Raw genomic sequence first — 14327 nt, forward strand, 5'->3', positions numbered from 1 at the left:
ATAGCAATTGAGAAAAAAGTGTGTGACGTTCGTAATTTTGAAGTTTGCTATTTCTGTTTTGCTTCTTTCTTTATGTGTATTTTGTCGGTGGTTTATTTCAGTGACTTTTAAGTAATTTTTTTGTGCAAATGTAATTAAAATGAAGTGCGCGGGGATTGGATCAAAAAACACGTACAAAAATAATAAATTGGTTAGCACAAACATATGCACCACATTGCTTGCATTTCTTCTTTATGCTTCGTCTTCATATTCTTTGTTTACTTTGCACAGAAAATAACATGGCGCCGAAATTACAAACATCAGCCAGAAAATTACTTTTTTCTTTTGCTTCATCTTGTCAGATCTTGTGGAATTGGATCATGGTGTTAGCACGTTTGCAAAAAAAGTTTATGTCTGCAACTTGAAGCAAGTGCTTGATCGTGTAGAGCCCATGTTATCAGTAGGTAAACTTAATGCAACCCTATACTACGCTTGGTTGCATCGCTGTAATGGTCGCCATTTTATTTCCGTGAATTCTTTTTGTGGTTCGGTGTGAACGGGAGATCGTGCGCGATTAAAATTAAAATTTCATCATTTTTAACAAAGTTAATTGAAACCCAGAGGGCTTAACCGCTACTTTAAAGTGAAAGCTTAACTTATAAATAGACACCACACAAAAACAGATCACCATGGTTGATAAAATTGATATGAGTTTGGACGAAATTATTAAAAGTCAAAAGCCAAAACCTATTGTCGGACGTGGTCCTAGCATAACTCGTCGTGGAGGTGGACGACCAATTCGAGGCGGCGGTAATGCTGATGGACGTCGCCGACCCGCTGGTGGCGCTACATTAAAAGGACGTAATCGCGGCGGGGGAATACAAAAGGCTAAATTCGCAAGGGTAAAGAAATTGAAATAAAATGAATCGAAATTAAAATGGATAACAATGCGTGGGATTTCATAAATTGAAAGTAAAATTAGCGTTCCGCAGTAAAAAAAAAAAACATTTGTGGAGTCATGTGCCTCATTTTGCTAAACTTAGTTCTGTTTGGTTATTTTTTATCAACAAACTAAGATGGCCAACAGAGTAAAAAAATAGCAACATACATTTCCCATTGTGAATTTTCTTTTCGAGAAATATACAGAACAAAGATGTCAATATTGCATAAAATGGCTGCACAACGGGACTTGCTGAAAACTACAATCTCTTTGGATGGCGGAAAATGAATTATATTCGAGAAGAGGGCTGATTCAATGCGAGGAAATAGCGTTGCTCTTGTTTGCGTTGGCCCCAACAGGAGCTCAACATATACCTCAAAGCATATTGCATCAATAACCATTTCCCATATAGTTATTTTATACTACTTTAACCCGTAAAATTGAACGATAACTATTTTAATAGTATTGTAAATTTCTGCTTAGAAATATTATGTTTAATTTTCTTTGAATTACATATTTAATTTGATTTGATTTTACCGTTCGACTGATATGTCAGCGGTTCCCACTACGTTCACTCGTTGGCGCGTAAAATGCACTTTGTGCTACTGACCGCCACTGCCACTTCGGTAGGCGTTAGTGACCAATGGTCATATATACGTAAAGACGCATTTGCGAGTGAGGTTGTATAACTGCAGCGACGCTATGGGAGATCGTAATCGAACCAGAACATAAAATTCCTTAGATCGCAAAGTCCAGAACAAAACATCAACAACAACTGATCACAAAAAGAATTCCATCAAAACCTACTACTCCTACTTCCTCTAGGGCGATGTAAACAGCGCATGGAAACACGACATGTACGACGGGCCAAAACGTGGTATTTTAAAAGGATCATCTGAAGTAGCAAAGTTACTTGTCTCCAACTTGGATTATGGTGTATCGGACTCGGATATTCAGGAGTTGTTTGCCGAATTCGGGCCGCTGAAGAAGGCAGCCGTGCATTATGATCGCTCTGGACGCTCATTGGGTTTGTTTGAGCTATATTTATTTGTACTACTTCTTTTAACTAAATTGTTTCATTGTTTTTTAAAGGTACTGCTGATGTTGTTTTCGAACGTCGTTCAGATGCACTAAAGGCTATTAAACAATACAATGGCGTACCCCTAGATGGCCGACCAATGAATATTCAATTAACCACATCGGACGTTTCAGCTCTGACAAGAGTCGGTCGCATTGGCGGAGGTGTTGGTGGTAGTCCAATCAAACGCAGAACAGGTTCAGCCCCACCACCCAGACGTGGAGGTGATGATAGAATAAATTACAAAGGCCTTTTGCTTTAACTTACTTGTAATTGCAGCAACTAGTGGAGTACGCCGTGGCCCACCTAATCGTAGAGGGGCTGCCGGGCCCAAACGTGGTGGGCGTCCCAAACTACCAGAGAAAACGGCAGCTGAATTGGATGCCGAACTGGACGCTTATGTTAATGATATGAAAATTTAGAAATAGTCTTAAGAAATTATTAGCTAAGACACGACTTGATAAATATATTTGACATTGACTTTAAAATATGTGAAATAAATGTTACTTGAGAGCAAGTATGTATAACAAAAAATGATCATTAAAACGAAAGCCAAAAAGTACAATAATTTGAAGCTGTTGCGAAAATTTTCTTCAACAATTTATAAGACGACACTACAAGATTTATTTCAAGTTTTATCTTAAGTATATATGTATGTATCAGTGCTGTACAGGATTAAACAACAAATTTTCATTTCATATGACCACTTTAAGCATTATCTAAAGTTAAAAATACAATTTTGCCATGTTATAAATTCAATTTTTTTACTTGCTTCACATTTTCCGGGATATTCATTCTACCTGAAACTGTAAATAAAATATTACAAGCAAACAATTCAACATGTATTTTTTTGTGTATAAAATTGGCGAAAACACTAAACCGACCAATAAAATTGTATTTAGTAATAATTCAGCCCTATTGCGAGTGTCAACTAGTAATAGATAAAGACTTAGTCGATAATCGATTATCCGTGGTATTTTTAAAGTCGTTTTCTCGTTCAATAAATGCGTGTTAATAGTTTATAGTCGCTCGTCCTCCTACAAACAAACAGTTGTAGAAAAATGAGAGATAAAAACGATTCACAGTCGCTTATTGAATGAGAAATCGATGTTCGGAATACCATGGAAAAGCGATAATCGAATAAGAGTCCTTTATCTACTACTAGTCTACGCTCGCAATAGGGGTGATTATGTAATATACGTGACCATCAAGGCAAAACCCCATATTTGACCATGGGGAAAATATACTATAATTTGTAATTGTGGTTATTGTGTCTTGATATTTGACCGGTTTGAAATTAACAAATTTTTATTCCAAGTTGATAGCTATCTCCTTTTGTTTTATATTGCGGGGTTTTCCCTTCCACCCAAAAAAGGCGATTTTTTTGCACAGTATACTGCGATACCTAGGCAATTTTGTAAACTGTATGACTTACGCAATGACTCCGAATGTTTAAAAACGCAGAATTAAAGGATAAACGCGTTATGGCTCTACTCAACTCACAAGTCCCAACAAATATTGCGCGTGCAACGACTGTTTTATCCAGCACCGATTCTTTTGGAGAAATTTATGGTTGGCAACGCCAATTGTGCCGCTTTTTTAGCGAAAAAATGCAGCCAACTTCACTTAAAAAACTTTGCAGCTTGTATCTGATCGTTTCGTCTTGCTGCCGGTGAATTTATTTTTTGCAACCATTTGTCTACAAATATTTCCATGTTTGCAGCCATTTTAATATAAATTTAAACTGCTAGCAACGTCTCGAATAAACAAATTTCGTGATTTGCCTACTAAAAGTGTTATAGACTTTTATACCTCCGTGTGAGTGCTCTGTCTGCGTCGCTGCCTTTTTTGCTTTCGCCGCTGTTGCTTTGTTGTTTTGGCGCCTTTGAGCAAAAGCCAGCGGTGTGAATATTATTCCTGAAAAGATGGTTGATAGAAGTGACAATGGTAAGATCTACTTAGCGTCTTTTTTCCATATTACAGACGCTGGTTTATACTCGTCTTTTGATAGTAAATCGCAAACTACACGTTTCTAAATTGTATTATTTGCAGCTGAGTCTTTTGATGATGCTGTCGAGGAGCGTGTCATTAATGAGGAGTATAAAATTTGGAAGAAAAATACGCCCTTTTTGTATGACCTGGTAATGACACACGCCTTGGAATGGCCGTCGCTAACCGCACAGTGGCTACCGGACGTAACTAAGCAAGAGGGTAAAGACTATTCAGTACATCGTCTGATCTTGGGCACTCATACTTCGGATGAACAAAATCATTTGCTAATTGCGAGCGTGCAGTTACCCAGTGAGGACGCACAGTTTGATGGTTCACACTATGACAACGAGAAAGGCGAGTTTGGAGGATTTGGTTCGGTTTGTGGGAAGATTGAAATCGAAATTAAGATCAATCACGAAGGCGAAGTGAATCGGGCACGTTATATGCCGCAAAACGCATGCGTCATTGCAACTAAAACACCATCAAGTGATGTGCTTGTGTTTGATTACACGAAACATCCTAGTAAGCCAGAACCATCGGGAGAATGTCATCCGGATTTACGTTTACGAGGACACCAGAAAGAAGGTTACGGTCTCTCGTGGAATCCGAACCTAAATGGTGAGTTGTGAAGAAATTGAATAATAAACCACAAATAAATGTCAATTATTATTTAAAGGTTATCTTCTATCCGCATCTGATGACCATACTATCTGCCTTTGGGATATAAATGCTACTCCAAAGGAGCACAGAGTAATTGATGCAAAAAACATATTTACCGGTCACACCGCTGTAGTGGAAGATGTTGCTTGGCATTTGCTGCATGAATCTCTTTTTGGCTCTGTAGCCGATGATCAAAAACTAATGATTTGGGACACGCGTAATAATAATACGTCGAAGCCTTCACATACGGTGGATGCGCACACAGCTGAAGTAAATTGTTTAAGTTTTAACCCATACTCCGAGTTCATTTTGGCAACCGGTTCTGCTGATAAGACAGTAGCTTTATGGGATTTACGTAATCTGAAATTAAAGTTGCATTCCTTTGAGTCGCATAAGGATGAAATCTTCCAAGTACAATGGTCACCTCATAATGAAACAATTTTGGCATCGTCTGGAACGGATCGCCGCTTGCACGTATGGGATTTATCAAAAATAGGCGAAGAGCAGAGCGCAGAAGACGCCGAAGATGGACCCCCAGAGCTATTATTTATACATGGTGGACATACAGCGAAGATTTCAGATTTTTCCTGGAATCCTAATGAACCTTGGATAATTTGTTCAGTATCAGAGGACAATATTATGCAAGTCTGGCAGATGGCCGAAAATGTTTATAATGACGAAGAGCCTGAAATACCAGCATCTGAACTAGAAAGCGCCAACGCCTAATTGGTTTTGTTGCCAGTTTTTTTTAGTTATATATAAATATCTTTTTTTTTAATTCTACTACATGTCAATCTCACATTGTGTGGGTACAGGGGTACAGAGGATTCAGTTTGCTTTTGTGGTTTTTTCGATGTTTGTAAAAAAGGTATGCGTAGAAATAATTTAATTGTTTTGTATTATCACGCTAACGTTCTGTGTCTGTTCAGCGATGTCTGAAAGAAACTACATATATATATATGAGCAAAAGCTGTCCAAATAAAGTATCATAAACAGGTAAATTTTATTCATTACTTGAAAATTTTCGGACGAAATTGGAAACAAAAAAGACTGCCCGTGCACGTTTTTGTGCGTGTGTTGGAATTAAAGTATTCAAAAACGGTTTGCAAAATTCCTCCCATATTTTATAGGGTAACTGATAAGTGTTTTTCTCTTTGCCTGTTCCTTTAGCGTGCATTGCTTTTGTTTATGAGTCGTAAAAACGCGTTTATTGGTAAAGATGGAGGGTTGATAGCGTACCCATTGCGCAAAATTATCGTATGTTACAAAAACCAAGTTTTACAGGAAAATATTTTTTATACTTTTCCCTCATTTGGCTAGCACCATCAATACCAAAGTTTAGATTTTCTGAGTTAATACGCAATATTTGTTTTGTAAAAAGGTCAAAATTCTAATTTCTTAGCACATATGATAGTTTCACACACAAGAAAAAATTCATTGTCAATACGATAAAATTTACAGTAAATTTTTGGGATAGCAATTGGGATTTATAATATTTGAATAGGTGATGCGTTATGGGTTGCAAAACAAAGTTGCATCAAAAAGTGATTTAAAAAATGTACATACGGTGCTTTTGCGCAAAAGGGTCGATATCTAAGTCCTCTATGTATGCTGTAAATTTACACATTTTGTTTAGCCCTAAACCACTATTTTCATATGCAGTGATCTGTTACAGTAAAATCATGATAAAAAAATTTGAATTTTTTAAATTTTCTGATATTCATGAAAGGTATGAAGCAGTGCTCTTACTAGTTTGTTCTTATGTAGTAACGATGATTTCTTATATCCGTTGGACGAAAATTATGACTTACAAGACGTCAATTGCATTGCAACTGCAATCGGTTGACAATGGGCCGTATGCATAAAAACTAAGCAATTGCTTTTGCTTAAAATTTCATACCTTTCACTTAAATTTATTCGAACAAACTGACTAAAAGGTTTGACATTTTAAGAAAAAGCATTTGCGTAGATTTTACGCATACGGCCCAATCTATACTTTCCATCATCGCATCGCAAGAGTAATCATCGCATCAGAAGCAAAGTTGATGCTTTGTTTGTTTTTGGTTACCATTGGTGTTTTAAAAAAGAAAAATTCCGAAATGGTGATCATTGTTTTATTAAATGTTCAAAATATGCAATCTCCCCTATTCCGATCTACCACGAATTTGTATTCCTATTATCCTTTCGAAAAGAAGAAGTATTGAAAACGTTAAAAAATCTGTCATTAATGGTTTTATTTACGACATAATTCAACGAACGACTGTCGATGCGAATGACTTACCACAACCAGAATAGGGGTGAATGTATGGTTGCAATGCTTCGCAACTCTGCATATACAAACAGTTTAAATACCGCAGCAGAACTGCATCCAAACAAGTACTCTTCTACTGGATGTTAAATAAAAATAATTTTGCGCAAAGGGGCTGATATGTGTATTTTCCAAAAGATTCAAAATGTTATCAAAGAGCTAATTGCATAACAAAAGTAGATTAAACATGTATAAGAGTATAACATCGCGTGAAACGGAACCTTATATACCGGATGAACGTGTTAAATATCGTTTTTTTTTTTTTTAACTTTCTGCAAACCACCTTTGCACTAAAAGGGCAGATGAATTTCTAAGGTTACTAGAGAAAATGGTTCTTAATGCAATAAGTGAACCGAGTTGGTAGAAATTGATAAAGCGTTTACCGGGATATATCCTAAAAATCTATTATTTCTTGTCAAGAGATTGTTGTAAGTATTATTTTGCAGTAAATTAGCGTCCTAAGTTATTGAAATATCGGAGTTTTCGTATTTCTGATATTTACCGTTATATGGGAAGGGGCGGGCTTGTTCGAGTTGCAATCACAACCGCAGTGTTGCGCGCTTAATTTTAGTCCAGGTTTTGCAATTCACCTCCGTGTGAATTTAAACGCCCATCACATTCACATGGAAGTGAATTACACAACCTGACTATCAGCCGTACCTAAATTAGCGCGTTGTTGTTGTTGTTGTTGTAGCAGCAGTGCTCAACCCCCCAGATTTGTCAATGTGTCGTCGTCTTCATCCTCCGACTCTGTGAGCCTGAGGCCGAGAAAGCGGGCTGCGTCGATAGGCGCGGTCCAGAGCGCTTCTGGTGTCAGGGTCGTAGGGTTGGAGGTGCACGTGAAGAGGTGCTGGGTGTCGTGAGGACCTTGCCCACATGCAGGGCATGTGTTTGCCACTTGTGTGTTCAGCCGAGAGAGGTAGCTGTTGAGTCGGTGACACCACCCAGAACGGAGTTGTGCTAGGGTGCACCTGGTCTCTCTCGGCAGCTCTATTTCTTCTGGGTCTATGGGCGGCGGTCGACCGCCCAAGACGATGTTGTCATTACGCGTACTGAGGCTCGTTCTGACCGCATCGCTGTGTAGGCTGTTGAGCGGCGCTCTGTATGTTGCTGCGTCGAATGGATGGTCTACGTACGGCTCAATGTCCGCTTTCCAGTCATGCAGGTGTCGTCTCACGTGTCGTGGGGGCGGTTCGTTACGAAGCAAGGCATTGTTGGGGTGATTCCCTCGGTGACAGCCCACGAGGTATTGCTTCGACAGCATGGTGTTGTGCTCTTTCACCGCCAGCATCTGGCTTTCTTCATGTAGGTGATGCTCGGACGACATGAGATGACAACCTGTAGCCGTACGTAGAGCTGCATTCTGGCAGGTTTGGAGGTTCCTCCATCGGGTGTCGCTTGTCCCCGCCGTCCACACTGGTGCCGCGTAGTTAGCCACTGACCGGCCGATTGCCTTGTAGGTCGCGAGCAGGGTTTCTTTGTTGGCTCCCCAGGTGCTGCCGGCTAGCGATTTTAGGACTTTGTTCCTGGCTCGCAGTTTGTTGCATGTGGCTGTGGCGTGCGCGGAGAAGGAGAAGAGGCTATCGAACGTCACTCCTAGAATTTTAGGGTGGTTGGTCGTCGGTATTTTGGCGCCATCGACGAAGACGTCCAGTTCTAGCCCCACCTCCTTGGTCCAGGTTGTAAAAAGTGTGGCGCTGGATTTTGCGGCGGAGATTTGGAGGTTCCTTGCGGAGAAGAAGTTGGAAAGATCGGTGAGATAGTCGGTTATTTGTTCGCAAAGTCTGTCTATGTTGGGGCCAGTTGCCATTATTGTGCAGTCATCGGCGTAGCTTACCAAGTTCACTCCTGCTGGCGGCGGAGGGAGTTTGGCCATGTAGAGATTAAACAGTGTCGGGGAGAGTACGCCGCCTTGGGGGATCCCCTGTTTAATTCTACGCGGCTTAGACTTGGCGTTTCGGAATTCGACCGATGACTGACGACCACACAGATAGCTGGTTATCCACCGTTTCGTCCGAGCTGGAAGCGACGAGTCCAGGATGTCTTGGCAGAGGGTCGCGTGGTTCACCGTGTCGAAAGCCTTCGACAGGTCCACAGCGACTAGGACCGTCCTATCACAGGGTCGACGTTGGTTCAGACCCTCGCTAATCTGTGTGGTAATGGTGTTTAATGCTGTTGTCGTGCTGTGCATTTTCCGGAATCCATGTTGGTGTTCGGCTAGCTTCAGATGCTTCGTCAGGCTGGGGAGGAGTAGTGCTTCCATGGTTTTTGCCACTGGGGATAGGAGGGAGATGGGTCTGTACGAGTCTCCTGCGTCCGCCTTCTTCCCTGGCTTAAGGAGAGGAATGATCCTACCCATTTTCCACATCTCGGGGATGATCAGGGTGGACAGTGACAAGTTGAAAGCGGCGGTCATATACTCGACTCCCGCAGGTCCTAGCTTTTTCAGCATCTGCATGGAAATTCCGTCTGGGCCTAACGCCTTCGATGACTTGGCGTGGTTGACAGCTGCCTGCGTCTCTTCGATGGTGAAGCACAGTGGTGTGTCTCGGGGGCGGAGTTTGTGTGCTTTCCATAGCACGCTGCGGCGGGTTTTGTCTCTCTCTGGGTTTGCAATGAATTGCCGGCTGAAGAAGCGCGCGCACGACCGCGGATCCGACGTAGTGGTGGTGCCGAAGGTGAGAGCGACATTGTCTCTACGCTTCGTCGGATTGGAGAGGGACTTGACTGTGGACCACAGTTTGCTGGCTCCGCTTGAGAGGTTGCAGGATTTTAAATGCTCATTCCATTTGTTCCGCTTGTGTTCGTTGACCAGGTTTCTAATGTCCCTATTGAGATCTCTTATACGGGGATCCCCTGGATTAGCCTGGCGGATTCGATCACGCTCGTCTGCGAGTCCCGCCGCTTCAGTGGGGAATCCTGGGCGGATTTTGGCGATCCGGCCGGCTGGTATGAAGCGAGCGGCTGCTGCGTTGATGATCCTGCGGATATTGCGCTCTGCTACGCGCGCGCATGATGGTAGAGGAAGAGCATTGAATTTGCGATCTGTGAATTCCGTGAAACCGTCCCAGTTCGCCTTCCGTGTGTTCATGAATGTCCGGTTCTCGGATGTCATAAAATCTCTTGGCTGGTCTATGGCGACTACTATGGGCAGGTGGTCTGATGCGAGCGTGAGCACTGGTTGCCATCCAATGCAGTTTATCAGACCCCCGCTTGCTATAGTTATATCTGGCGAGCTATAGCAGTCACCCGCGACCCTGGTGGGGGCATCATCATTCACAGTGCAGAACGTGGAGTCGTCAATTTGCTCAGCGAGCATTGTACCCCGCTGGTCATTGCCCAGATTGGAGTGCCAGAGTTCGTGGTGCGCATTGAAGTCGCCTAGCACTACCCGGTTCACACCCTCTAATAGCGCACTTATGTTAGGGTGGTATCCAGCTGAGCAACTGGTGGCGGGTGGTATGTTTACATTGACGATCTTCAGCTCCGTATCCCCCGACTTGATGGCCAAGCCTTGACATTCGATGAATGTATCGTTGGAGTCAGTTCGGGGGGTAATGAGCCGGTATTGAACCGCGTTATGCAATATGAAGGCAATGCCGCCTCCGGTGCCACGGGGGCGGTCTCTTCGGAGTACGTTGAACTCGTCCTGGCTCTGAAGGCTCGAGCCGGAGTGGAGTTTGGTCTCCTGGATCGCCGCGACTGAGATTTTATGCCTTCTCATGAAACCGACTATCTCAGCGATCTTACTTTGTAGTCCGTTGCAATTAAACTGCAACAGCTTGATAGATTGTGGCCTTATGATGGTTACGCGTGGGGTGAGCGAGTACTGGCGCGCTGCCTGTGCTGGTGGTTGTGCCTGAGGTGCCTGTAGGGCCTGACGTGCTGGTCCCCGACCGGGTGGGTTAGCCGCAGGTGAGCGTTTCGCTTGTATCTTTATCTCTCTCTGACGCATTAAATTTATATACGCTAGAAGAAGAGAGGCCGACAGGTCCAACGCTTGACGCGCTTATTTAGGTATGGCTCTATTGCTTTTTTATATTAAGGGCAAATAACTTTAGCGAGTTTTGAGTGTAGTGGCTTCGGTAGTTACTGATGTATCTAGTTTTCGTATATCTACCTGTAAACTAAGTTTATATGGGAGGTAGGCGCGGTAAATGTCCAGTTTCAAAAGGCAATGGCGAACCTCCGAGTGTATTTCTGCCATGAAAAACAGCTCATAAAAATACAATCGCCGTTCGGAGTCACCGTACAACTGCAGATCCCTCGCCTTTGTTTGACATCAATGCGAACACCACAAATCGGAGGAGAAGCTCGACCAAACACTAGCATATGTATAAGCACCAATCTATTATTATTATTAACCAATGTTAGGGCCCAGGTTGTGAACTGGCTACTGAGAATTTATATCATCAAGCACACCAAAGACTTTATCGGCCGCCGACTTAGTTAGACTTCGTAGTCTCTCCATTGCATTTTCGGATGCGATTAAGTTGGTATAGTGTGCGTACCTCTTACATCTTCATGTATTTCAAGCAAGCCCCATCGGCATCCGATAAAGTCAGCAGTGTACGGGGGCTCTTAGGCTGATACAAACAACCGTTATAATACCTACACAAGTCCGCTCAGGTATGAAAATTGTTAGAATCTTAGATTTAATAATTTCTAAAAATATTTACTAATCTAAGCAATAATGGATCTCATTTCTAATGATCTACAATGTACGCATTTATTTTTGAACGCTATTTTAAAGGGAGTGTCTACTTACACGTGCCACGGTAAAAAAATACGCCGAAAGAAGTTCTGTTCCACTTCTCCGGCAACACAGAAAGGAGAATTGTGAGTAGTAAAGGTTATAACCCCTAAGCGCGGCCGAAGGCCGCCTACCCAGAAAGAAGTTCTGTGCTACTTCTCCGGCAATACAGAAATGAGCATTTTTAGTAAGGGTTATCATCTCTAAGCGCTGCCGTAGACAGCGTACGCAGAAAAATTCTGCCCCACTTCTCCGGCAACACATAATCCACGTAATTTTACCGTAGATCTACGGTGATTTTTACCGTGGATCTACGGGTTAAAAATCACCGTAGATCTACGGTAAAAGTTACTGAGGCGCGTGTGTGTAGACACTGCCTATTTTAAATTACCAAAAGCAATTTTTCATATCTTAAAGTGGCCAATCTAATAGATTAATCCAAGTAATAGGAATATTTTTTTCCGAATGCCTCTATAGTGATATCAAGAGATCGCGCACTATTTCTACTGCGACGGCATATGAGGTTTCCTATTATAATATCTCCAGCTTTCACTTTCTGTGGATGCTCCAAAAAGAATACCACTTGCTTCCAATGAGTTGGCTTGTTATTAGGCGAAGTGCTAAACATCACTGGTACAGGAAGGTCAAAATATGTGTCGAAATAACCCACAAATGCCGATAATTCTCCGTTCTTTGTACAATTAAGATTGAGTTGGTAAGAGAAATTGGAATAATTTAAATCAACTTTCCGCAGGTTTAAATCCGCTATTAGATTTGACTCAGTAAGTATGTGCTGCGCATCAACCACGTCTATAAGAGGTTCATGCAATACTTCTTTTTTCATATTTGACATATTCAGGTCATATACATTATCCCAAAATGTCACTTGCTGCTTGTAGAGGGTCTCATTGCCATAACCAACTATGCTCATTGTGCAGCGATTTGGAAGTAACACTCCGTCCTCTCGTAAATGTGTATCCCGGGCATAAATTATGCTGTCCAACATGCCCTCGAACAGTAGGAAATAGCCCATCCACTCTGAAATTATGATGTCGAATTTTTCTTGTGGTAGCGTTGTATCCTCCAAACGTCCTTTTACCAGTGTGACATTGTTGATGTCATTTTGCCTAGTCATTAAAAATTAAATTTGTTTATCTGCGATGTCGAAAAGTTTACGTGGAAGGGACCTTACTTCAAAATATCCATGGCATTGTAAATTATATCGGAGTTATCTATACCGATTACATTTTTCGCGCCGGCCTGCGATGCGAAAATTGAAAGAACTGAGGTGCCACAACCCACATCAAGTACATCTTTGCCGCTCACAAATGGTTTGTTTAAAAACAACGCATCGCGGTAACTTGTGGTGCGTACGACATCCTTATTACGGAGAAAAAAACTCAGTTATTATTCATTTCATAGGAGGAATTATCACTTACCGACAACATTTCGTGATGTATGCCGAAGTGTGCATAACTACTAAAATATCCACTGTCAGCTTCAGCAGAAAGGGCTGCGACGGAATTGAGAGCCTTTACTTTTCCATTTTTAATGCTAATTGATGGCAATTTTTCCTTCTCCAACAGTCGTTGAAAGCCTTTGCGCATTTTTGTCATATCTTCACTTGCTTGCTCTAGTAACTGTTCTAACTCTCTGACCTTTTCTTTTAAAACATTCAAAGATTGTGTTGCACTTGCATCATTTATGTTAACTGCTTCCGAGTCTGCCTCAGCCAAAAGTGGCATTTCATCGTAATCTTTGCATGTCAAGCATATCAAGTAAATATTTGTTTACTTAATTGTAAATGCAGTGAATATAATTACGTACCATAGCTTAACCATGCTTCGTATTCTTTTGGTTTTAAATATTTTTCGTCGTTCCAAAATGGTTCCTTTGCTGCCAAAATTCTTTCTGCAGTCACATTCTCCCAACGTATGCAATTTATCAATTTAAGAAATGAATACTGGTCCATGTGAAATTTGAATTTCAGTCGATGGAAGTCAATACTATGCAAACTACTCAAGTGTTCAATACCTATTTCCACTGAAGATAACTGTTGTTTACAGAACAAACATTGCACAGCTACCGTCTCCATTTCCTCGTCAACATCACTGAAATCCTCGTCATCATCGCTATTCGCAGAATTACTGGCCTGTTCATTAATGAGTTCAGGAATATCTAAAGTGAGCAAATGTTAATAATTTCTGGTTTATTAAAAGATAAGAAAATAAAAGCTACCTTCGTGCTCCATTGTGGAAATCAAAAGTCAAAACAACGCACGTGCTGCACCCAACGCAAATTCGCGTTGTTCTCAGTTGTGTTCAAGGCGAATTTATACAAGGTGGTGTTCAAGACGAATTTATACAAGGTGGTGTTGTAAAATCAGCTGATTTCTTCGCCTTACATGTATTTTGTTTGTGCTTTTAAGCTGATGTCACATAAAACTTTTGCTTCGCTTTACGTGACAGATTCGCTTTGACAGATAAGATGAATTGTATGAAAATGCACAAAGCATGCCACATAAATCGTTGAAGCGGCAGCGCGAAGCGAAAAGATGGTCAACTCCCATCTTTTTGCGCGCTTTGACAATCAGCCGGTTTTATCTGGCATCAGCTTT

The 14327-nt window shown here is 41.6% G+C and overlaps 3 protein-coding genes across 3 annotated transcripts; 2 read left to right on the plus strand and 1 right to left on the minus strand.

Annotated features, from left to right (window-relative positions):
- The first annotated feature begins 492 nt into the window (after positions 1-492).
- Positions 493-2571, plus strand: LOC118753222 (THO complex subunit 4-like). The gene is made up of 4 exons (XM_036488098.1): positions 493-881; positions 1745-1946; positions 2012-2221; positions 2277-2571. Exons 1-4 carry the CDS (start codon positions 669-671, stop codon positions 2417-2419), a joined length of 768 nt encoding a protein of 255 aa, XP_036343991.1. The 5' UTR covers positions 493-668; the 3' UTR covers positions 2420-2571.
- A 1045-nt stretch (positions 2572-3616) lies between these two features.
- Positions 3617-5650, plus strand: LOC118753220 (probable histone-binding protein Caf1). The gene is made up of 3 exons (XM_036488097.1): positions 3617-3944; positions 4050-4607; positions 4666-5650. Exons 1-3 carry the CDS (start codon positions 3923-3925, stop codon positions 5373-5375), a joined length of 1290 nt encoding a protein of 429 aa, XP_036343990.1. The 5' UTR covers positions 3617-3922; the 3' UTR covers positions 5376-5650.
- A 6017-nt stretch (positions 5651-11667) lies between these two features.
- Positions 11668-14062, minus strand: LOC118753223 (protein arginine N-methyltransferase 1-like). Its single transcript, XM_036488099.1, has 5 exons — positions 13949-14062; positions 13538-13888; positions 13150-13466; positions 12903-13090; positions 11668-12837 (listed from the first exon to the last, which is right to left on the minus strand). Exons 1-5 carry the CDS (start codon positions 13959-13961, stop codon positions 12144-12146), a joined length of 1563 nt encoding a protein of 520 aa, XP_036343992.1. The 5' UTR covers positions 13962-14062; the 3' UTR covers positions 11668-12143.
- Between the last annotated feature and the right edge of the window lie 265 nt (positions 14063-14327).

The sequence above is a fragment of the Rhagoletis pomonella genome, unplaced genomic scaffold (genome assembly GCF_013731165.1).
Source record: "Rhagoletis pomonella isolate Grant_MI unplaced genomic scaffold, Rhpom_1.0 Rhpom_scaffold_02226, whole genome shotgun sequence".
Taxonomy (NCBI): Eukaryota; Metazoa; Arthropoda; class Insecta; order Diptera; family Tephritidae; genus Rhagoletis; species Rhagoletis pomonella.

Excerpts from the sequence above, each read along its gene's own strand:
- LOC118753222 (XM_036488098.1), top strand. The coding sequence starts at position 669 with ATGGTTGATAAAATTGATATGAGTTTGGACGAAATTATTAAAAGTCAA. Across the intron at positions 882-1,744 it reads AAAAGGCTAAATTCGCAAGG|GGCGATGTAAACAGCGCATG; the intron begins GTAAAGAAATTG and ends TACTTCCTCTAG. Across the intron at positions 2,222-2,276 it reads CCCACCACCCAGACGTGGAG|CAACTAGTGGAGTACGCCGT; the intron begins GTGATGATAGAA and ends TTGTAATTGCAG.
- LOC118753220 (XM_036488097.1), top strand. The coding sequence starts at position 3,923 with ATGGTTGATAGAAGTGACAATG. Across the intron at positions 3,945-4,049 it reads GGTTGATAGAAGTGACAATG|CTGAGTCTTTTGATGATGCT; the intron begins GTAAGATCTACT and ends TATTATTTGCAG. Across the intron at positions 4,608-4,665 it reads GTGGAATCCGAACCTAAATG|GTTATCTTCTATCCGCATCT; the intron begins GTGAGTTGTGAA and ends TATTATTTAAAG.
- LOC118753223 (XM_036488099.1), bottom strand. Across the intron at positions 13,467-13,537 it reads CGAAGCATGGTTAAGCTATG|ATTACGATGAAATGCCACTT; the intron begins GTACGTAATTAT and ends TGACATGCAAAG. Across the intron at positions 13,091-13,149 it reads TACATCACGAAATGTTGTCG|GATGTCGTACGCACCACAAG; the intron begins GTAAGTGATAAT and ends CTCCGTAATAAG.